At 37.1% G+C, this 25,108-nt stretch overlaps 1 protein-coding gene across 5 annotated transcripts in view; it reads right to left on the reverse strand.

The window, feature by feature from the left end:
- Positions 1-764: 764 nt before the first annotated feature.
- LRBA (LPS responsive beige-like anchor protein) overlaps positions 765-25,108 on the reverse strand; it is a 590,754-nt gene continuing 566,410 nt past the window's right edge. For all 5 annotated transcript variants that reach the window (XM_050946210.1, XM_050946208.1, XM_050946209.1 and 2 more), the window contains 4 exons: positions 19,137-19,238; positions 17,297-17,493; positions 9,790-9,941; positions 765-2,277 (listed from right to left, as the gene is read on the reverse strand). In XM_050946210.1, coding sequence (XP_050802167.1) covers positions 2,187-2,277; positions 9,790-9,941; positions 17,297-17,493; positions 19,137-19,238 — 542 coding nt within the window. In that variant the 3' untranslated portion in view covers positions 765-2,186. The remainder of the gene's footprint in view (positions 2,278-9,789; positions 9,942-17,296; positions 17,494-19,136; positions 19,239-25,108) is intronic.

Here is a 25,108-nt window from a genome sequence, read left to right on the forward strand (position 1 = left end):
TGTTGGGACAGAACCCCAGCATGGTATCCCAATGTAAGGGCTTCTACTACACCAAAGCCTATTGCCTATGCTGAAACCATTTAAAAAACCCCACCAACCATTTTAAAATAAAGGCTGAAATCTTTACCATTTCAAGTGCCCATGAAATACTTTAAGATCAAAGAACATTATTTCAGTGAGTAATTCAGTGTTACTGAATTTAGTTCTAAATTAACTAATAAAACTAAAGTAGAAAATTTTAAATTCTGCATTTTGCACCTGGATAATATGATAGATGATAGAGATTCGCCTGACCCTCACTGCAAATATTAGTAACCAACTCATTACACAGCATTTATATATTCATTACAAACCTATACAGGGAATATTCCTCCTTATAAAAGAAGTTCAAGTTCATATCTCTGTCTACTAAAATCTATTTATAAAGAGATATGAATTTTGCAAATAGCAAAAGTTTGTCAAGTACATTTATTTTTATACAACCTCATTCTCAATTCAAGGCATTTATTAGTGAGTGACTGTTCCGCACTTTACCAGGCGGAGATAATGACTACCACATATCATTAACCAGATTCTACATTCTGTCACAGCTTATTGTGCAACTCCACTGACATCAATATAGATACACTGTACCAGCATAGAAATGGTATAACACATAGAAAAAGCAGGCCATTATTGTCTCAAACCCCCGTGTTTGCTTTGTATTTGCAAATGCATTGGGTGAGGGTGGCTGTATGTACATATTGAAAACACCACTGAAGGTCTCAATTACAAATGCCATTTTATTTAATTTCTTCACTCAAACTGGAGTTTCCTCCTTCCAAATCTTTGCTTAAAGAGAAAAATGGGAACTGCTCCAGTGGGCAGGTAGAGAAATTGATACAGATATGGAATGTAAGTTTTAACTCATATAGATCACAACACATGAAAAGTTATTTATGCAATACAGACTTACAAAACAATACAGTTCTTTTCACAAATATTTTCACAGAATTCTGCACAGCAATCTTGTAGAAAAGTAGAATTATGCAACACCAAAATAACTTATTGTTCCTTAGTATAAATTATTTTTCATTTCCTAAGGGAGGAGATAATTTATTAACATGATTGGACAAGATTGGATTGGATTTGGTAGCAGAAACTGATGGTTTTGTTGCCATACACAGCACAAGATATGGAATCTGCTACATAACTATGGTGGTTAGTCCTCTGAAGAAAAAAACTAAAAAAATGGGAAAGAAGTTTGCAAGTCTAGAGCTTCTGCAAAGATGTCAAAGCTATAAACATTTGAATGCCTGCCTCTTAGTGCTTTCATAGTCAAGCAGCAGAAGTGTGCTTTGGTACTTGCATCTAATTAAAAAGAAATATTGTGCAGGTTGCTAGTTTGAGGACATGTCCAAGTTGAAGTTTTGATTTTGAGGAACAACGCACATTTTGGTCTGCTCTGAAGGAAATACCAGGTAAAAACTAGTAGGATTCACATTTGACGTACCACAGACTCTGTTGCTGATTTCTCCCTCTTAACTGCACAACAAAAACATACAACTAAAAAAGAACTAAATTGTCTAGGTCTAGAAACATGCTTGAACAGTAATATTGATGGAAACAATTCCTTGTCATGTTTAAAATTACATTTATCATAATTTAAATATTATTATTGATTCCCAGAAACTTCAGTGCTGAAGAAGTATAATCATTTGGAAAAGTACATCAAGACAAAGTGTAGCACAAATTAAAATCCCCAGTATTATAACCCACTTTCAATTTGTTAAAATCATATATATTCCTCGAGGTTATAGATAAAGCTTTAGATGGGAAATGTATTTCTTCATAATATAGCTAGAATAAGAGTTTTAACTATCTTAATTTTAAGTTTCTTTCCATACATGAATCAAAATAGACTTCTCATTATGACTAAAAATATAGATTTTTAACTACAGAACCCAGCAGCCATTTTTCTGCTTCTTTGCCCTTTGCCCCCAAAAAATCATGCAAAGTCTACAAAAATAGCAATTAACTTTAAAAAATAGTTTGCGTCTTTGAGCAAATTTCAGTTACATTCAGGTGTAATATAGCTATTTATACAGAACAATGCTGCGGCAGGATACTGAAGAGAGGTTTGCTATGTTCAGTTTCATTCTGACAGCAGCTGTCCTTGTCAGTGCTAGTTCTGGTCTGTTGCAACATCAGTATCTGGTTTGATATTCATGATGCCATCGGTTGAAATCATTGTAGAAAAGCACTATGCTCCCAGAAGCCATGCCAGTCATTATACACCTATGAAAAGCACAACATTCAGTTAAAGAGTTAGCCACTTTACATTCAAACACAGCTGACTTACCTTTCTTGAACAGACTTCTTCCACCATATCCAGCATCACCTTTTAAATCAAATGTCTAAGGATACGTCTACACTTGTGCTTCCCAGCTCAGGTAGACATACTCGCACTAGCTCTCATTGAATTAGCATGCGGCATAGCTGTGCTAGCATGGGCAGCAGTGAACAGTGACATGGGTTATCTGCCCTGAGCATCAACCCATGGATCTGTACTTGGGGTGGCTAGCCCCTGCCACCACTCACCACTGCCTGTGCCACCACTGCTATTTTATGCTAGCATGAGAGCTAGCATACGTCTACATGAGCTAGAACTCATGCCCCTAGCTCACAGTGTAGATATTGCCTAAGAATGCCACCAACTCAAACATTAAGGACCTGATAAAGCGGCAAAGAATCCTGTGGCACCTTATAGACTAACAAACGTATTGGAGCATGAGCTTTCGTGGGTGAATACCCACTTTGTCACATGCATCTGACGAAGTGGGTATTCACTCATAAAAGCTCATGCCCCAATATGTCTGTTAGTCTATAAGGTGCCACAGGACTCTTTGCCGCTTTTACAGATCCAGACTAACACGGCTACCCCTCTGATAATTAAGGACCCGATGCGATTCCTACTGAAGTTAATGGAAAGACTCCCATTGACTTCAACAGGCTTTGGATTAGGTCTTAAAATTCCCACAGCAATTATGCAGTATATTTAAAGCTTTTTATTTCCTGTATGATTTTCCTCTACTGTATTTGATATGAACTGAATCAGACTTCAGGGAAAGAGTGAAGAATGTATTACTTGCCTTCCTTTCCAGATTGAAGTAATATGGGGGAAAAGAATAATTAAGGTCTAAATTTTTAATTTAGGGGTGTACAATTCTAACACTTATGGTCTCATTTCCAGAGGTGCTTAACACCCACAACTCCAGCAGGAGACAACTGGAGCTGCAGGTGCTTAGCACCAGTGAAAATCAAGTCCTAGGGGCTCCCATTTTGGGACCTCGAGAATTGAGGCACTCAGATTAGTGGACACATTTGAAAAAGTAGGACAAGTTGTTTTGTTACTGCTCTATTACATGGAAATACGGATCAGAGAGGATCAAGCTCAAATAAATTGTCCTGGCACATCTGGGCACCAAAAGGGGCTCAAGACTTAGATGATAAGAACAATTAACCTTGCATAAAACTAGGGTTACTACACACAGACCACTTCTGATTTTGTTTTCATAATGGCTTTAACTCTGCTGGTGAGAGTGCTAATGAAATAGCAAAATGTAGAGGATCCAGAATGGAGAAAACAGGTATGCAGATTTCAATTCATTCTTCCCCAGTTCAAGAGGGATTTAGCACAGGATCTTCATCAAAGAACCAGATGTGTGTACAGGACTGCAACATCTCTATTGTTGATACATATGTGCAGCTTTATTTCATGTACATGTAAACAATCAGAGTGCTGCTATTTGGTATTGAGCACTAAGCAGGCGTATTATTCATGCCATCCACCACAGAGATATTCTGTATTTTCACATCTTTACTACGAGCGAGCTGACTGTTGGAGATGTTTTAGCTCCCTCTGAACAGCTATGATCCCACTTGGGGCCATTTTAGAGCAATCATGGCTGATGAAGTGACATTTTGGCTTGTAATGTATCAGGAGTTGCCACCTCAGTCATGTCTATTGTCTCATCTTGTGACATTACTGTTAGAACTTGTTGGAAACTAAACTTTCTGTTGAGTGAGAAATTCTGACATTTTGTAGGAAAAAATTGTTCTGATTTGCTGTGAAAAGCCAAAATTTCTAATTTGAGACAATCAAAATATTTTGTCTGTGTCAAAACATTTTGAGAGTGGTGTTTCAATCAATTTCATTTAGATGTTTATATTATATTAAATATACCATAAATGCATACATAATATTAAATCAAATCTATAAATACTAAAACTTAATTTGATTATAAAAGTCAAAACAAAATGAATCATGACACTACAGAAATGACACATTTCAGAAACCTTTTCCTGTCTAAAATGTTCACCAAAATCAACACGTCCCCACTATTGTTTGATTGTGATTAAATGGCACTTTTTATGAAAAACTGTTGTCAAAAATTTTGACCAGCTCTAGTCATTGTTATTAACACACGAATTCATCATATAGCAAAGTGATGCAACAGGTACATCAGAATGCTATCTGAGTAGGGCCTCAAAGGTAGAATTTGGCTCCAGCCAAAAATGACGGTGCCAGTCATTTTAATATAGACTCATAGACTCATAGGTCAGAAGGGACCAATATGATCATCTAGTCTGACCTCCTGCACAAGGCAGGCCACAGAACCCTACCCATCCACTTTTATAACAACCCCTAACCCAGGACTGAGTTATTAAAATCCTCAAAATTGGTTTGAAGACCTCAAGCTGCAGAGAATCCACCAGCAAGCGACCCATGCCCCACGCTGCAGGGGAAGGCGAAAAACCTCCAGGGCCCCTGCCAATCCGCCCTGGAGGAAAATTCCTTCCTGACCCCAAATATGGCGATCAGCTAAACCCTGAGCATGTGGGCAAGACTCAACAGCCAGCACCCAAGAAGGAATTCTCTGCAGTAACTCAGTTCCCATCCCATCCAACATCTCCCTGCAGACCACTGAGCAGACTTATCTGGTGATAATCCAAGATCAATTGCCCAAATTAAACTATCCTATCATAACATCCCCTCCATATACTTATCAAGCTTAGTCTTAAAGCCAGATAAGTCTTTTGCCCCCACTACTTCCCTCGGAAGGCTGTTCCAGAACTTCACTCCCCTAATGGTTAGAAACCTTCATCTAATTTCAAGTCTAAACTTCCTAATATCCAGTTTGTACCCGTTCATCCTCGTGCCTACATTAGTACTAAACTTAAATAATTCCTCTCCCTCCCTAACGTTAACCCCCCTGATATATTTATATAGAGCAAGCATATCCCCCCGCAGCCTTCTTTTGGCCAGGCTAAACAAGCCAAGCTCTTTGAGTCTCCTTTCATAAGGCAGGTTTTCCATTCCTCGGATCATCCTAGTAGCCCGTCTCTGGACCTGTTCCAGTTTGAATTCATCCTTCTTGAACATGGGACACCAGAACTGCACACAATATTCCAGATGGGGTCTCACCAGTGCCTTATATAACGGTACTAACTCCTCCTTATCTTTGCTGGAAATACCTCGCCTGATGCATCCTAAAATCGCATTTGCTTTTTTAACAGCCGTATCACATTGGCGGCTCATAGTCATCCTGCTATCAACCAATACCCCAAGGTCCTTCTCCTCCTCTGTCGCTTCCAACTGATGCGTCCCCAACGTATATCTAAAATTCTTATTATTAATCCCTAAGTGCATGACCTTGCACTTTTCACTATTGTATTTCATCCTATTACTATTACTCCAGTTTACAAGGTGGTCCAGATCTTCCTGAATAGTATCCCTGTCCTTCTCCGTGTTAGCAATACCCCCCAGCTTTGTGTCATCCGCAAACTTTATTAGCACATTCCCGTCTTTGTGCCAAGGTCAGTAATAAAAAGGTTAAATAAGATCGGTCCCAAAACCGATCCTTGAGGGACTCCACTAGTGACCTCCTTCCAGCCTGACAGTTCACCCTTCAATATGACCCGCTGGAGTCTCCCCTTTAACCAGTTCCTTATCCACCTTACAACTTTCATATTCATCCCCATCTTTTCCAATTTAACTAACAGTTCCCCATGTGGAACCGTGTCAAACGCCTTACTGAAATCGAGGTAAATTAGATCTACCGCATTTCCTTTATCTAAGTAATCCGTCACCTTCTCAAAGAAGGAGATCAGATTGGTTTGGCATGATCTGCCTTTAGTAAATCCATGTTGCAATTCGTCCCAATTACCATTGACCTCTATGTCCTTAACTACTTTCTCCCTTAAAATTTTTTCCAAGACCTTACATACTACAGACGTCAAGCTAACAGGCCTATAATTACCCGGATCACTTTTGTTCCCTTTCTTAAAAATAGGAACTACGTTAGCAATTCTCCAGTCGTACGGCACAACCCCCGAGTTTATCGATTGCTTAAAAATTCTCGCTAACGGGCTCGCAATTTCACGCGCCAGTTCCTTTAATATCCTCGGATGGAGATTGTCCAGGCCCTCCGATTTTGTCCCATTAAGCTATTCAAGTTTGGCCTCTACCTCAGTTGCGGTAATATCCACCTCCATATCCACATTCCCGTTTATCATCCCTCCATCAATGCTAAACTCCTCACTAGTCTTATAAAAACTGAGGCAAAGTACTTATTTAGATATTGGGCCATGCCTATGTTATCCTTAACCTCCATTCCATCCTCAGTGTATAGCGGCCCCACTTATTCTTTCTTTGTTTTCTTCTTATTTATGTGGCTGTAGAACCTTTTACTATTGGTTTTGATTCCCTCTGCAAGGTCCAGGTCAATGCGGCCTTTAGCCTTCCTCACTTTATCCCTACATGTTCTGACCTCACCAAGGTAGCTTCCCTTGCTAATCCCGCCCTTCTTCCACTCCCTGTAAGCTTTCTGCTTTTTCCTAATCCCCGCTCTGAGTTGCTTGCTCATCCAGCTTGGCCTACAACTCCTGCCCATGGTTTTTTTCCCCTTTCTTGGGATGCAGGCTTCCGACAATTTCCGCAGCTGCGACTTAAAGTAATTCCAGGCCTCCTCCGCATTTAAATCCACAAGTTCCTCCGTCCAATCCACTTCCCTAACTAATTTCCTTAACTCCTTAAAATTAGCCCTCGAGAAGTCGAAAACCCTAATCCCAGATCTACATTCGTTTATCCTTCCATCTAGTTTGAACTGAATCAGTTCATGATCACTCGAACCAAGGTTGTCCCCAACCACCATTTCTTCTACGAGGTCCTCACTGCTCACCAAAACCAAATCTAAAATGGCATCCCCTCTCGTAGGTACTTCAACTACTTGATGAAGAGATCCATCCGCTATCACATCCAGAAAAATCTGACCCCTATTATTCTTGCAAGCACTCGTCCTCCAGTCTATATCCGGGAAGTTGAAGTCTCCCATAATCACACATTTCCTCTTTGTGTTTACTTCATTAAAGACATTAAAGAGGTCTCTATCCATATCCAAATCAGATCCCGGTGGTCTATAGCACACCCCAAGCACTATCTCAGGGGAAGCTCTAGTTGCTTTTTTACCCAGTGTGATTTTTGCCCAGACAGACTCTGTCTTATCCATTCCATCGCTTCTTATTTCCTTACAGTTAATCTCATCATTGATGTACAAGGCTACTCCACCACCTTTGCCTTTCTTCCTGTCTTTTCTAAACAGCACATAGCCTTCAATACCTATACTCCAGTCATGAGTACTATTCCACCAGGTTTCTGTTATCCCTATAATATCCGGTTTCACTTCCTGCACCAGTAGCTCCAGTTCCTCCATCTTGTTACCTAGGCTCCTCGCATTAGTGTATAGACATTTTAATTTTTGGCGTTTGGCGTCAGTGACATTCTTTCCCCCGCTGCCATTTTCCAGAATGAGTGCTTGTGAGAACACGTACAGGATGAAGAGGACATGATTCAAGGAGACTGAAGGTTTGCAGAAGTTGAGATGGGCGGGGTTTCAGATTGGTAAGAAGTAGTGGGTTAAAATCTTGATTAAAATCCATAGATGTCACTGTTTTTGTTTTAAAGAGTATATGATGTGACATTCTGAAATGTGGATTGTGTTACGACTGACATAATGAACATATGACAGGAAAATATCTATCTGAAAACACAAAGATTTTATAAAATGGATGCCTAAATTTTGGCTCTTGTATCCATATTTAGGCACTTCTATAAGCTGTCTGATTCTTAAAGGCATTGAGGGATTTCATATTTCATTTTTAATGATTATCATTAGTGTAATAAACTCTGCTTCCTGTTTAATCAAGATTTAAAATTGAGCTTTACCTTTGGCTTTTGGGGTTCCTACTGAATGGTTGACTAGCCACAGGGCATGACTGGCCTCTGCCTGTCTTTGGCACTCTTGAGATATCAGTGCAATTTTGTGTGACAGCTAAAAACACTTAGTCTAGTTTCTTTATTTCCCACTTGGATGCTCATTTGTTTAGAAAAATTTTGTTTGTCCCAGTGGGAAACTAAGAGGACTTGCCTCATTTCATGAACATTCAATTTAACAGTCATCTCTCTTTTTTATTATTTATCCCCAACATCCCAGACAAGCTGGAGATTTTTTGCCCTATTTTGGATGAGCACAAATATTCATTTTTTTTAATAATTAGTCATTTGGCCAAATTCTCTACTGGTGAAAATGTGTAAAACTCCATTGACAATAATGAAGCTGAGGCATTTACATCAGCAGAGAATTTGGCCCCTTATTATTAATAAGTAATTAATTAATTATTATTATTAGGGTAGCATATAGAGGGCTGAGTCACAATCTGGCTCTACTGTGCAAGGCACATAGTAGGAGAAAGTTTCTGCTCCAAAGATTATTGATGACAAATACAATTAGATAGGAGTCAAAATATCCAAAGGTGACCAAGTGACTTAGGAGCCTGAAGGTATGTCTACACTACATGTGTTATAGCTACGCTGCTATACTGTCGACAAGTGACGGAAGGGTTTTTCCTGTTACTGTAGTTAATCTAGCCCAGTGAGAAGTGGTAGCTAGATCAATGAAAGAATGCTTCCATCAACCTACCTTCATCTACAGGGGAGGTTGGGTCAACCTAACTATGTTAACGAGGTGCGAAATTTCATAGCCTGTCTCAATGTACCTAGGTTGACCTGTGTTTTAGGTGTATCCAAGGCTGAGTTCCATTTTAAAAGTGCCTAGGATCCTAAATGACTTTCAATAAGATTTAGTGACTTAGATGCTTTTGTAATTTTATCTGGGGTAAACAAAAGTCTAGATAGTAGTCTGTAAGCTAAGGACAAGCTGGATGCAACTATAAACATCCAAGTTATAAACTGGACAGAGATGTGTGCCAAAAATGCATAAAGACCTTTAACCATAGTGACATTGGCAGGTGTAATATAGACAGTAGTAAATATGTTTACTGTTTTATCCTTTATAAGAGAAAACAACATGTAAAAGATTGATGGGAATCTTAGTGAGTGTCTATTTTCTTTCTGTTAATGGCTTTGAAGACCTATAGTTAGGAATATTCTTTTCCTTTGAGGAAAGACAAAACAGTACATATTAAAAGTCTGTCAGAGTGAGATTTCCTGGAATGAGTGTTAACTTACCGACTAAGAGCTGCAACTCTGAAAAAGATTATCAGACCTAAACCATGACCTTTCAACACTAAAACAGTGCACAGAATTCTCCATATTATCACTGGCACCTGAGATTAAAGTAAATATTGAAAGGGAAAAAAAATGTTTACACCCTAATGATGTCCCTTTTGCTGTTTCTTTATAATAGTACATTCTATGGAATACTTCTGACCCCCAAACTTTAATCTCACCTTTGGTCATATGACAGGGCCATGGAACGGATTCCAGCATCACAGCCTGGGTAAGCAAAAAGCTGCTTGAGGTCACACACCTGCCATACCACGATGACCCCGTTGTCTCCGCCTGTAAGCAGATACTGTCCATCACGGCTCAGCTGGATTGCCTAAAGTGAAATTACATTAATATTTCCGTTAAAACAACTTGCATTGCTTTTATTTCCCTCTCTTACCTCCAGAACACTCCCTCTGCACCATGATAGCTGCTGTGATAGCTTTATCTCTGAAGATACTTCATATCAGTAGATACAGCTTTTGAGAAGCAAAAAAGTCAATTACAACTTAAACGTAGGGTAAACATTGCAATCTACAGAATACACTGGTTTCTTTTCAAGAAATACAATAGAAAGGATGGTCAAGTGGCTTAAGTTTATTTCACCTATCAACTATTCCACACACCAAAAATCAAGGATGAGGGCAAATAAGGAGATTTGATTTTCTAATCAGGCACATTCATAGCAGGCTGCGGAACTTGCACCTCACATTCACCCAAACAGCTTTAACCTCAGAGAGTCGCCCTCATTTTTTATATAGGCCATATTTGGAGGTCTGTTTATCTGCTTTTGTTTTTCTTTCCCCCTGAGCCCTGCACAGTTGGACACACAGAACTAAGTCGCCTGGCCTTATAGTTGGAGGGATACAAAAAATAGTCTGAATGAAATGAAAATTTTTAATACTCTTTTAATACTTCTAAAAAGGTACGTTTAGCTAATGTGTCAGACACAGAATAAATGATAGTGTGCTCTAAAGGCTGGCCTCCATTTGGGATGAACTGGGGAATTTACTCATACTTTCACTACTTGTGAGAAATGGGCCATCCCAAACTCATATTTACATAACAGAGAATATATATTGATATTACATAAAAAATACATTAAAGGAACATTTAGTTTGCAAAATGAAGCATTCAAACATTAGGAATTGACAGAATGAAGGCTGTTTGCGCACAGGCAACTTTAATTGTGGCATTTCCTAAACTTGAGTGTTGACTTGGCAGCCTTAATGTTCTTTAATATAGGAGGGAGGGATGGGTTAATATAATTTCCTACCTTTTTTAAAAAGCAAAGTGAAAAAAACAGCAATTGTATCATGTGGCTTCATAGTGACCCTCACACTGGTAGGCCATCAGCAAGTTTGGGACCTTTGGATCTAAAGCACAGATCTTTACCGCTAATTGCTGCACCCCTGACCTTAGATCTGTCCCCCTTCCCCTCTGCCCTCCCCTGGGTTGGGTAATCCCCTCCCTGCTCCTCTGCATTCTAGTTAGGCTGCTGCTTCTCCTCCTCCTCCAATAGCAAGCTGTTATCTTCTACTGGGTCCAGCCAGTAGGCTATGAGAAACACTTTTCTAATGAGTTCCACAGTTATTTTCCCACAGCTTCCTGGCTGGAATGCTGGCTTCTATTCCAGTTTCTGAAAGGTAGTATGTTCTAGTACTTGTAAACCCTTCTGCCCCATTCTCCGTTGGGGGCCCCATCCCCCTCTGCTCCTATTCACTCTTCCCCATCACTCTGACTCTTGCCCCAACCCTCATCCTCATCTACTATCCATCCCGGCTCCTACTTTCCTCCCTCTCTTCATCTATCTCCTCTCTTCATTCCCACACCTCCTGGCTTCTTCCCCTCTTCCTCTCTGTTTCCTGGCTCCTACTGTTCTCCCACAAGCTCCTGCAAAATTTAGCTGCCAAGCTCTGACAAGCCTAAGAAGTCTCCGTCATACATGTATGACTTGAGATTTTTCCAGAGGCTTCCAAAATTCAACAAATTTGGGGAGATTTTCACAAAGACAACAAAAAGCACATCCCTGACAGTAGAATGACACCTTGCCAAATTTAGAATGTCTGATCCAAAGCATAGAGATGCTAAAGTTTTTCAACAAAACAGCTGTAAGAATTTAACATGGTCAAAACAATACTTCCCCCCAAAACACCTGTGTTTTGAGACAGCTAAATCATTTAAAAAACAACTTCAAATAAATAAATAAACAAACACATACAACAGCCTGAAGCTGACACTCAGCATTGGAAGTGTCAGCGAAAGGGTTAAAGTAAGGCAAAGTTATAAGTAAATGAAAACAGAGTCTTATAATGAAAAATATTAGGCAACCTTTCCTACAGGGAAGTGCTGCTTAGAATAATGAAGTCCTAACTATTTTAAAATGTGTATGCATAATACTAGAAACTCAAGGTGGGTGAGGCAATATCTTTTATTTGAAAAACTTCTGTTCATGAAAGATATAAGCTTTCCAGCTTACACAGAGCTCTCCTTCAAGTCTGTGTAATCTTGAGAGTTTGTCTCTTTCACCAACAGAAGTTGGTCCAAAAAAAGATATTATCTCACCCATCTTGTGTCTCTAATATCCTAGAACCAACATAGCTACAACAACTATGCATAATATAATTTTATTGTTTAGTTCTACAATTCCACCACAATATCTTAGAAAATTTTCTTTATGAACAGTTTTGAAAACAGAAATAGTTTCTTTTGCACTTAAAGATTTCATCAACAGTTTATAACATAGAAAACTATAGGTGAGGTCTTCACACATCAGAGTTTTCAAAAACTATTACACAGAAAGCTTTATGCTATGGTGCCTTTAAGATCTTGTGGCAATCATAAGTATTGTGCACCATACTCTATGTTTCTGAGGCACTCCTAATTTGCAGAATTTTTAACATATGCAGCACATGCTCACAAAAACAGGGGGAATTAAAATACTAAATATACCATTAATGCAATACTCAAATGGTTACATTGAACACTGACAAGTGTAAAAACTAAAATATTATGGTCTTCATAATAATTAGTCAACCATATTGAATATATGCAATATTATCAATTTTTGTGCCTTATTACTGTTATGATGATGCTAAAAATACTCTCTAAAAAGGTCAGGAAGTGCAGCAGGGCTGAGTAGGGTTCTTATAAAGTAGCTAACTTTTCATAACCTTAGTTTTGAGTGTTTATTATGACGACTTCTTGTTGTTATGGGAACAAACCCTTTAGTTTAACATTTTATTTAACAAAATAGTTTCAGCACTAATGCTTTAAGATAATCAACATTTTGTATTTACAAGCAATGAAGGAATTGGTGATCAACCGATTCCAGGCAACTGTATTTTCAACTAGAATTGCGACAAATGTACCCAACGCTTAAAAAAGGTAGTGGGCATGGTAAATCCTTTCCAAGACACACATAATTATGGCATAATTAAATGCTCAAACATTCTGAACTGAAACTTGTTCCGAATGGTATAAATGTTCCAACTATCAATTATTTTTGTCATTTCTTATTTCCCTCAGAACACAAAGATGTGTGATGCACCTCCCAAACCAGAAAGAAGACATGTTTGCTGCCCAAGCAGCTTAGAATCTAAATTACACACAATATAACCAGGGTGCAACAAGGCAATAAGCTAGCGATGGAGAGAAGAATGAGGTAAGATAATAAAATCTGTAGAAAAGAAAATTGCGTATACCAAGATAGCTCATCATGAGCTCTTGCAAACCAAATAAAATTATTAAAAAGATTATTCATTAGAAGTAAAATCAATATCCATTTTTTTTCATTCCACAAATGGCAATCTCCTGAGGGTATTTTGAAATTGCAATGAAGGCATGACAAATAATTATTTGCTACACTTATAAAATTCAGCTGATGAAAATCCATTAACCTTATGGTCATGGTTCACTTGTGTTTTATACTTGAGGCTTTTTACTGGAGAAATGCTATATTACAAGGCAAATTAAAACCATTAATCTTTAACTCTTCCACTTCCTGCAAATTTCAGTGATTTCTGTGATCTCTTGATTAAATAAAGAACAGTCTTTGAGGTTTTGCCAATATCTATGTCATTTTCCTAAGTCACCTGCTTTTCAAGAAGACAAGTAGTAGATATATATATATGAGACAAAGGTCACTTGTCAAAATTTCAGTTTAATGACATGCCTCATAGGAGTTAACAAACTAAAGGATGCATTTACTCTCAAGTACTCCAACTATTATGGGGAAGGCATGAATCAATTTTACTGTTCAGTTTTTCTCCCAGTGAAAGTTATCCAGGATTCTAATAAGAATAAGCTCAAGCAGTTCTGCCATCTAATCATTCTCACAACGTAAGATTTAGACATGCAAACAATTCAAGCAATTCATAGCACTGAATTCAAGCAATGTTCTAAAAGCTTCATTTCTGACTTGCGCTTCCTTGAAAAGTCTCAAAAGTTTGTGCAAACCCTTTAACCTCTCAGATTCTTGAAAGGCAGTGTGTCTTAAAAAGCAGAGCTGTCGCCACGACAGAACTGGCTTATGGCAGCAAGAGGCTGTTGGGCACTTCCACATTTCAGGATTCAGGGAAGGAAAATAAATTGGTTCCTTGGGGTGAATTAGTGCACTGTCTTTGTTTAGGATAAAATAACTTTACTTCTCTGAACTGGCTGCCCACTTAGATTTAAATTATTCATTAAGACAATTAAACATTACATGGTAGATGTGCTAGGATATGCTGTTATCCGTGAGGCAGTATTTTAAACAAAAACTGGTGGAAAGTGTTGATTATACCCCGAGTTTCGCCAGACAGTCAAATTTTTCTGGTAGTTGTAGAACGTTGTTCTGAAGATAACTGTAAACTGTTATTTTCGTCAACTACATCTTGCAGTCTAAGTCCACAATGACACGGGAAAACACATCCAAATTTTACTTTACATAAGCAACTGCATTTCTGACCCACTATTCCTCCATTTTCTCCTGGCAACAAATAGTGATATCATCAGTCTGCACAGCCTGTAGGCAAGTCCTACTCATTTTAAATGTCCCTACTTTAATCACACAGTTGCCACTTGCCTTCTAGTATGATAAAGTGCAGAAGCCCTGGGAAGAAGGTTGTGGATTATTTAAACCTAAAATCCTCGTGGGACTGCTGGGGAAAAAACAGTATGTACCAGTGGCCTATAGAGAGTGGAACATTCACTGCCTCAAGCAACGTTCTCCAAGCCGTGAGTACTGACTGAAACACTACAGAAATTGTTTTACCCAGCAAGGGATTTCTAGATATTTTACAGATTTACTAGCCTAGCTGACAATATAATCAACTGAAGTGACATATTATCAACATTATTATTGTAAAAAGAAAAGCAAAAGAAAACATTCTGACGTGTACTTGCTTTAAATGAAATATTGGGGAAGAGGCTAGGGTGGGAAACTCACAAGCATGTGTGCAAGGATAGCAAAAGCTGAAACTTGATCGATTTGAAGAAAGACTAAAAATGAAGCAAGAATCTATATCAGTTTTGAAAAAAGCCTGGGATAGGGGCATGCAAATTCTCATGACATATCCCCTACTTCAAACAAATCTGCATTTACAGTGTATTAAGTAATAAATGTGCGTAATTCAGCACTTTGTGACTACTAATCCACTGTAGAACACCACTGGCTATGGAAAACACATCAAATAATAATATAACCTTTTTAAATTGCATACTCAACAACCTATATATCCAACATTTCAAGAAAGAGAGGATAGTGGATTAACAGAATTTAATTTACACTAGAATTTGATGTCAACTTTTACAAAAAGGAGAAAGGCATAGCTGAAGCATTTAAGTGTGTGTTTTGGGAGCTCCACTGTTAACATTAAAACATTTTGTACCAGCTGCATATGAAATCATGAAAAGAGTTAAGGCTAGTAACATCCTTTTAAAATATATTTCAATATTTTTTACCTGTTTGGAAGCTAATTTCCTTGATTTTGCTCTCTTTTGCAACATAAGTCTTAAGAAAATTATGTATCTGTGGGAGTCAGGTAAGGACAAGGGGTGCAAATTTAAGACTGCTCACAGTTGGATGAAAAACACAGGTAAAGAATTCTTGTAAGACTGTAGGACAGTCTTGTAGGACAGTCTTGTGAGGGTAAGAAGAGTTCAAAATGGATATCATAAATATTGTACAAGTCACGTGATCAGACCTTGTAAGGAAAAGAAATGGTGCACAGCTAAAAATAATAGTTTTTTTAAAAGCAGCAAAGAATCCTGTGGCACCTTATAGACTAACAGACGTTTTGGAGTTTGAGCTTTCGTGGGTGCATACCCACTTCGTCAGATGACATGCACCCACGAAAGCTCATGCTCCAAAACGTCTGTTAGTCTATAAGGTGCCACAGGATTCTTTGCTGCTTTTACAGATCCAGACTAACATGGCTACCCCTCTGATGTTTTTTTAAAAATATCCTTGTCTGCATTAATAACACTTCAGAATTGTTATTATTATCCACAGATTTTGGTAATTAACTCTTCACGACTTAGGCTGTTACTTTTTTCCATTGCGTTCATTTTGGAAAATGAAACTACAATGGGCAGTTATATTGTGGTCAATTTCAACTGCTCTACAAACAAGAAGGAAGACAGAGCTCCTCCTCCTTTAAAGAGTTTGTAATCTAAATAGACAACAGAGTAGGATGGGCTGCTGACTGAGCACTGCAAATTAACACCTGTCCTGTTAGCGCTTCAAGTTTTGTTCAGTGGTGGGTTTTTTTTGTTTTGTTTTGTTTTTTAGTTTATTTCAGCTCTTTTGTTTACAGTCCTTTTGTGGCTGCTACAAGGTTTTAGGCCTTTTGGAAGAAGAGTATTTTAGGGAGGGAGATGAGAACCACTTTCTGGTTCTCATGTATTAGCATAATGCTGTTGTGTTTGGATTTTAGAACTGTAGGAGAATATTTATATTGACATTAAAATAAGTCCATAAAGTTATTTTATTAAGCATTGTCTTCACTCCCATTTTTCTTTTAATACAAAAAATCCACTATATTTTGGATTTAACTAAGGCAGCAGTGTTCTGCTTCATCTTTTAACTTTCTATTTAATTTGTTCTCTCTTTTTAAGTAGTTAAATTAAAAATATTCTCCCTTTTTCTTGTTTTGGCTTAGCTCTACCACAGCTGGCAAATTTTGTTCTGTCCATATCACATTTTATGAACATTTTTGAACCAAAGATTTTGCATATTAGCAAAAAGCCTTCCTGAAACTCAGCCTTTGAATAATATTTCAACTGAGATGCAGGAATATGGACAGGGCTAATGACACACAGCAGCCCTCCTGCTGCTGGAGTGACTGGTCATCTTGACTCTTTAGAGGCTGACAAAAATGTAATATCTTGAATTCTCCTGTGTCTGCACACCAGATATTATTTGTATGTCCTTTTATTCAGAGGGAAAAACCCCACAATATATTGCTGGCTACCTAGGCAGAGTCACTGTAAAGTTAAAGATGATTCCATGAGCAATGTTTGATCCCCCAAATACATACTTTTTGGAGCCCTTCTAAATTTAGCAGTCATTAGTAAAATTGCACAGATTTCAGTCACCACCATTTGCATGGAAAGAAACCCTGAGCAATTCCAAAATCTCAGAATTCTCCTAAGTTTATTTTAAATATTGACATATTTAACACTTAGAATATATTTCTCCACACTCACCCTTATTTTGTCATCCGTTTCCATAGTGGCCTGAAGTTTCCCATTCACGCTGAATACACAGAAAAGGCCATTTTCATAGTATATGATACAGTGGCCCTCTCTTGAAGCCTGGATAAGTTTTGGTCTCAAGCAGTTTTCAGGACCTTCTAATGTCCTCAGTAGGTCTCCATTCATAGAATGTATGAGACATGGCCCTTCTGATGAAACAGAAATAAAAGCACTGTTTATTTTCATATCAAATCCATCCAAAGACATTAAAGGACAACGAGTAATGGCTTTTATTGAATTAACTAAAAATGTGTTATAAATGGAAAATTTAAGGTACAACCCTGTAATACTAAAGTTCTTCACATTGGTAGTCTCATCTCCTAAAAGTCTAGAGTTGCATTAGGGTAATTAAAGCAATCACCTATTTTAAGGCAATGTCCATACTACCACTTATGTCATTATAACCTAAGTGCTCGTGTGGACAGTGTTATGTGGACAGAGCTTCTCTCACTGACATAGCTGCCACCCCTCATTGGGGGTGGCTTAATTAAGTCAAAGGCCACGTCTACACTACTCGTCGGACCGGTAGGTAGTAATAGATCTATCAGGGATCAATTTATCGCGTCTCATCTAGACGCGATAAATCGCTCCCCGAATTGACGCCTGTACTCCATCTCGGCAGGAGGAGTAAGCGTAGTCGACAGGGGAGCCACGGCGGTCGACTTGCCACTGTAAGGATGGCCAGGTAAGTCGAACTAAGATACATATTCGCGTAGCTGAAGTTGTGTGTCTTAGATCAACACCCCTCCCCCCCAGTGTAGACCAGCCCAAAGGGAGAGCTCTCTCCTGTCAGTTTAGAGCAGCTCCACTAGAGAGTTTACAGCAGCATGGCTGCACCAATCTCATTAGCCTCTTTAGATTTTCACAGTAAGATGCACTTATTTGCATGCTTACAATTCCAGCACCTAACTGAGGTGCACAAATTCCTGATACGCATTCACAAATCAGATGTGTACCCATATACAATTAGCTACATTCTTCATTAGTAATGAACATGGACAAAAACTTTATTAGTATACACACATCAGGTATTCCCTTGTGTAAAAAGTATGCGCAGTTTTGAGTGCCAAACTTTGAAAATGCAGCCTATAATAGGAACTTTTGAAACACTGAAGAAGGAAGGTCTCTGTTCCAAGGAGCTTCCAAGGAGGACAGCTAAATAGACAAAGGTAGGGATGAGGGACAACTACAGGCAATTTATGTACAAGTGAACACAATTCATTGTAAGCAGCACAGCAGAAATGGGTCTTTAAGAAAGATTTAAAGTAGGGGCCTTGTAGATGGGCTCAGAGAAGCTGAACCTAACCACTGCAAATTTTAGTTGGGAATGCAAATATATCTTTAAACAACAACAACAAAAATCATTGCTGTTGCCACTGAGGAGTTATCCACAACAAAAACAAAGCACATAATTACATTGCATTCTTGATAGTCTCAGCAGAGAGCCAGGAATACATAGAGGATAGTTCACTCTGTATTGTCGAACAATTAAAGGTAGTTAGTCTGAATAAACAAAAACAAGGTAACTGGAAGACCAGCATGGGAAAGCTGTCTGTGCTGGACTTCTACAGATACACATGAATGGGCTTCAATTTTAACGTGTTATGGTCAAAAGATGTTTTTCAAATTGACTTAAAAGGAAAACCTGTGCCAATTAAAACAAGGTTTTTTTTATATGAATCAATCATAATTAAAATGATCTCCATCATCCTAGACTGTATTCATCTTTAAACTAGGACAATAATTTTATGACCAAAATATAGTTTTAAAAAGATAACAGAAATACTTTTACCTTTAGCACCACTTATTACCAGACCAAGTTCAGCACAAACCGTAGCACAAACAATCTCATAGTCATGTCCTGTCAAGACAGCTCGGGGAGTGGCAAAATCACCTTCAAGGAAACAAGAAAAAAAGGAATCCTCAGTTATGATTCATCTCTAAAAGCAGTGTTTAAGGTAATTCAGATATATATTTTCTTTACCCTTGGAGTTTACACTTCGGAGAACAGATGCTCATGGTATGGACTATAGTCTTTCAGTTACACTTGAGAATGACTTCTTCCATACTGCTGATCAACAGTACACTAGTAGCACAGCCTTTCAGAAATTCAACCTGGCCATTTATTAATGAAGAGACACACAACACACCTCTATATAGACAACAACTAGTTTGAACATATAGGATTCTACTACCTCTCAGTGGACAAAGATCACCACATCAATAAATATTCCGGAAATAAGTGTGTCACTATGATAAGTAACAAGGGGGAACATTTATGATGTCCAGGTTGAAGCCCCTGAAGTCAGATGCCCCTGAAGAAGTGGGTTTTTTACCCAGAAAGCTTACTCCCAAATAAATCTGTTAGTCTTTAAGGTGCCACCAGACTCCTTGTTGTTTTTTTAGGGCAATAGAGAAAGATGATGGTAAAAATCAAATATTATTTTGAGTTTAAAAAATAGTACATGGATTTGCAAAGACATAGAAAAAGGTAGTAGTGTCAAGTGATTCCAGCAAGGATAAAGCAGCACATTTGTTGTTTAGATAGCATGATTCAAAAAGTTTTGAAGCAGAATTTTTTAAAAAAATGAATATTAGTAAGCACAATCTAATTAATGTGTCCATTCACTTATACTGCACTCTACAAAGTAGCATCTGCATAATTTGTAATAAGGCACTCAGATTGTTAAAACAGACCCTGCAAACAAAAAATGTTTTCACAGGCACAATGAGTTTTCTCTGTGCAGCATGGATGCAGGACTGGACATGTGAAAGTAAAGTTAAAGAGACTTTACTTGCTCTCACCAGTGTGCGTTTTAACTCTGACCATTTGCAACAATTGCCAGAATGTCCATGTAGCTGTCATGTTCAAACGGTCTTTTTAAAAAGGTCATAATCTATGACCCTATTCAAAACATGATTTATTCTGCAATTACTGCTACAATACATAATTTATATTATTGTAACATACAATTTTTGTAAAGTAAACAGTATTTTTTCTTAATAAATCAGGACAATATTTTATACATATATACACACACACACACACACTAAGCAGCTCCAAAGTGTGTATATATATGTGTGTGTGTGTGTGTGTGTGTGTATGTATACGCACACACGCACGCATACATACTTTGGAGCAGCTTAGTAAGTGATCCCTAATCCCCAAATACATAACCATGAAATGCTACAGCTTTTGTTTCATATGGAGTTTGGCAAAACACACTCAAATTCAGGAAGCATGGCAGACAGTTCAGAAAAAAAATTAAAAGCATAAGGGATAGACTTATGATCAGTAGGTACTTCTCAGCTGACTGATTTCACAGAAAGATGGCTATACTGAACTTTCCTCACCTAAACATAGAAGAAGCCCTTTTAAAAGTGAATGAAACAATGAAGACAATCCATGACTTTGCACAAACAAATTGAAAAAAGTTCTATAAACTTTAATGGTTACACTGGAATCTACTGTAACAGCCTCATTACCCAGTATCAAATTCTACTTTTTAGATCCCATGCTCTGTCCTTTTGTCCCCAAATGAAAAGTAAGGCAGTTTTGCACAGTTCCTGGTTTGCGGTACTTTTAAATTGAGATGCACACATTAGCAACATTAAATAGTCAATAATGGTTATTATTTACCACTATCTTCAGAACTTGCATTTAAAACAAAACTGCACAGATCATAAAAAATTACTTTAATTAAGTTATTAAATATTTTCATAAAACAATAGTTTAAACACTGAAATCATGGGAGTTTGAAATGAGCAGCACCGACTCGGTGTTAATGGGTTTACACTGTTTGAGTTCAAAAGGACATTTAAGGAACTATTTTAAATGCAGTTATTAGAGGATTGAAGCAAAAACCCAACTGCCACAACATGCTTACTTTAAATGCTTGTAGTAGTGGTATTATTGTTGTCTCTATGAATTAAATGTTACGCATTTCCACAGTACCTATCCCAATAGTATCTAGGAGTCAGGCTTCTCCTACAACACAACATGGACTGATTACACGTTTATCATAGTACACAGTAAAAATTCTATCTATAATACTTACGTTGTTTTTAATTTAGTAATATTATATTAATATATTATATAAACTAGAATATAAACCCATGTTACCTAGATTATAAGCAGCGTTTCTCAAATCCATTCTTCCAACTGTTTACCAAATGGCTTTAGTATTAAATAATCACACATCAATTAAAAGAAAGAGAGCAACAATCAGAAAAGTAAATTTACAAAGAAACCTCCAGTCAGGCTATTTCTCTCACTACTGAAAAACAAGATTCCTGTGAAAAGTCAGGCTGGCTCCTTTTATAAAAATGTTAAATATTTAGGGATTTTTAAGACACTGATTTCCCAAATAATGGGTCATTTAAAAGCTGATTGTTGAGCAGAACAAATTTCTTTAAAAGCTTTTAAACTGTTACTGCTTCAGAAGATTGTCATGGTTTTCAATAATGCAGAGAAAATTTTATTTTGTCACTGGTTTAAGGGGCACCTCTTCAAACTTTTCTAAATTGTTTTAAGGAAACCAGATTCTAGACCCCTTTGAAAAGCTGTGGAAATGACTTCAAAGGAAAAAAGAGTCTTTGTCCCTTAAGCAGGTTTACGACCACTGAGGCAAACCCTAACTAAGGGGTGAAAAGAATACTCAGGCATCTTTATGGAGATCCTTAAGGAAGATGAACAAGTCAAATGAGATTAAAGATAGCCCAAATCCTGGCATTAATAACCAAGACACAGCAGTCTTACAGATGTGCTTTTCTCAGCATAGTATATAATAACATCCTTAACCAATACCACTGTTGGAGCACTACTTAAATTTGAATGGTGTAGAAATCTTAACGGCACATTCACATTGTAACAAATGTAGCTACGACTTATTAAAATCATAATATATATAAAACTCTTTTCCCAGAAATAAGAAGGATCTTTTACCTTTACAGTAACTATTCAAATTATGTCAGAGAACTCTCTTGCATTACAATAAATAATTGCTGCAAAGTTGTTTTCCCATAGAAAATTGCATAAAATATCACTCTTGCTTAAGTGACTAAAGTACACTTTAAATCATAAAACTCAAACTTCAGATGATAAAAGAACACCACATGATATCCTGTGTGCAATATTTCACTGAAAGAGTGCTAGATGCTTGGAAACTACATTTAAAGGAATAGTGAAATTATAACAAAGTCAAAACTTTCTTCTAGTTTTACAACATCCAGAAGAAGTCACTCCTTACAGCTAACGAATAACTGTTTAGTGTTTCTGGGATTTCCTCCTCCTAGTTTTCCAGGCTTGGTGTTGTTAAACAAAACAGAATCATGACATCTTAAATCCAGAAACGAATTCCTTGTTTAACCGCTTGCTATGTTACGACTGACTGAAATAATTGACAAATACAGCGAACTCTGAACATTTCCCTCTAACCTGTACTCAATCTAGAAGCAAAAACATATCCCACATTAAAATGTGACATGCCCTTTCCTAAAGCTAGCACTTGATAAGAGAACATTATGCAACTTATTAAAATGTAAGTATTTTGACTATGGCTCCTTTCATATTCCAGTCTGTGAAGGCAGTTAATTACGATAAGTCACTGACAGATGAACAGTAATTCTCAAGTTATGATTCCATGATTGTAGAGGCTGTAGGGCACTTTTTTAAGTGCAAATTAATTATGCAATTTTATGTCTTAATATAAAATTCTAATTAAATGAAACATCAATTAACCCAACTACCTTTTTACTTACTGCTTGCTAAAATAACTGAGTGCTTTCCCATAAGGATAGGCAAAACCAAACACTTTTTACAAATTTCACAATTTTTATAATTAGTGTTTCTAATAAAAACTGACAAAAATAATAAAACCTTTAAAATAAGGTTACATAACTGTAAAACCCTAATTATAAAATCCGGGAACTATGAGCACAAGCCATATTCCATCCAAACGTAAATAAGCAAAACAACCTCAAGGACTCCAATATGCCATTAGACTTCCACGTTTGTTTTACAACATATTTCAGAGTTTATTTGCCTCAAACTGATTCCTGTTAAATATCTACACAAATACTATATTCATGGAATTCTGCCCAGTGGCTGCCAATATTATAAAAAAATTTCACTGCTACACAAATGAGACTAATTCTTTCATGTACAACAGATCTTACTGAATGACGAGCTATACATATGTTATGAAAGTATCACTGCAATTTTAGTCCGAAGGCTGATTTCTTTTTAAACATACAATTTTTATACTATTCTTTAGTTACAAGGTACATAAGAATTGTGCCTTTATGTCATTCTCCACTTTAGAGACATAGGAGTTTTTCCTCCCAAGTCCAATCTTTTTTTCCTTCTACTGTTGCATGCCATCTGTTCAAACTTTTTATAATCTCACAGTATGCACAACCTTAAATCTAGAGGCTAGTTTTGTCTTTGCATGTGTTTCTTAAAAGTCTATAGTTTGCCCAAAGGAAACAATTTCTTTGAGTAAACTCACATTTGAAACCTGAAACAAAATCCAGAAATTTAAATGCAATTGATGCTAGTAACATTTCCAACTGTGGCTAGTAAAGTGCTAAACATATATTTACTTTATCATGTGGCTCTAGATTACTAATAAGCTTATTACCACTGAGGATACCGAGAGGGCTTATTTCATTCCATCCCTTAGTTACCCCATGCAAACATTTGACTGACATGGAGTACTGAGTAAGCAGATGCTACTAGTTGTAACATTTTTTTGTTCATCTCCCTTCAGAGTGGTTAATTAGAAACATGAATTTGAATGATTTTCTTGTGTTTAGACACACTCTCTTCAGGATAGGGTTCCTTCTATCTCGAAAATGGCACAATATAAAGAGCAAAAAAAAATTACAACCTGTATCAATGGAATATTACAATTCAGACTTTACACGCGCAAAGTCTGGACTCCCATGCCTCACAATTCTCACCCTATGTGCAATGTGATGTCTTCTGGAACTTCCTCGCCCTCATTCAGAGTTTGTCAGTTGAAAGTCCTGGGAAGTCTCTTACTCCTCCCACTGAATATGAACTCCTCTCAGTGCCACTATTCATGCCCCCACTGTACATAATATTTTAACATATGTTCCATACCCAGTTAATTAAGTTGTTACTGTAATACCAGCTTTGAATTTTAAAACATAGTCTGAACAATTCAGGAGCACATTTTTTTAAACCATAAAACTAGATACAGATTTTATAAAGTATAAAGTATCCATCCAAAAAGGAAAATTATTAGGACCATTATAAAGCAACTATTTCAATAAAAATTATAGCAATGGTAGGACAAGGTGCTAACATGTGTCTATTTTTAGCAGTATTCTTTGTGGTGTTATACCTAAAGATCAAATCCATCACAAAACAAATACTTTTGAGTTTCTCTCTTAATCAAAAAATAATCTCAGATGAACAATTTCATACAATGGTTTGGCTCACTTTAATCTACCAGTTTCTGCTGTTTTTACTATTTTCTGCTTATTAGAAGTAAAATTTTATTCCAATTAAGAAAACTTTAAAATCATTTAAAACCTTTTAAAATATACTTCCCAACAACAGTATTAAATAATGAGAGCATATACTGTGCCTATTTACAATCAAGATCATATTGCTAATTAATTTTAAAACAACTTGTTTTATATATAGTATTAGATACATGTTTTGAGACTTTTCATATTGCAATGACTAGGAATGTTGTAGCATTTTAAAAAAAACAAAAACAAAACCACCACCAC

The sequence above is a fragment of the Gopherus flavomarginatus genome, chromosome 3 (assembly GCF_025201925.1).
Source record: "Gopherus flavomarginatus isolate rGopFla2 chromosome 3, rGopFla2.mat.asm, whole genome shotgun sequence".
NCBI classification, from domain to species: Eukaryota; Metazoa; Chordata; order Testudines; family Testudinidae; genus Gopherus; species Gopherus flavomarginatus.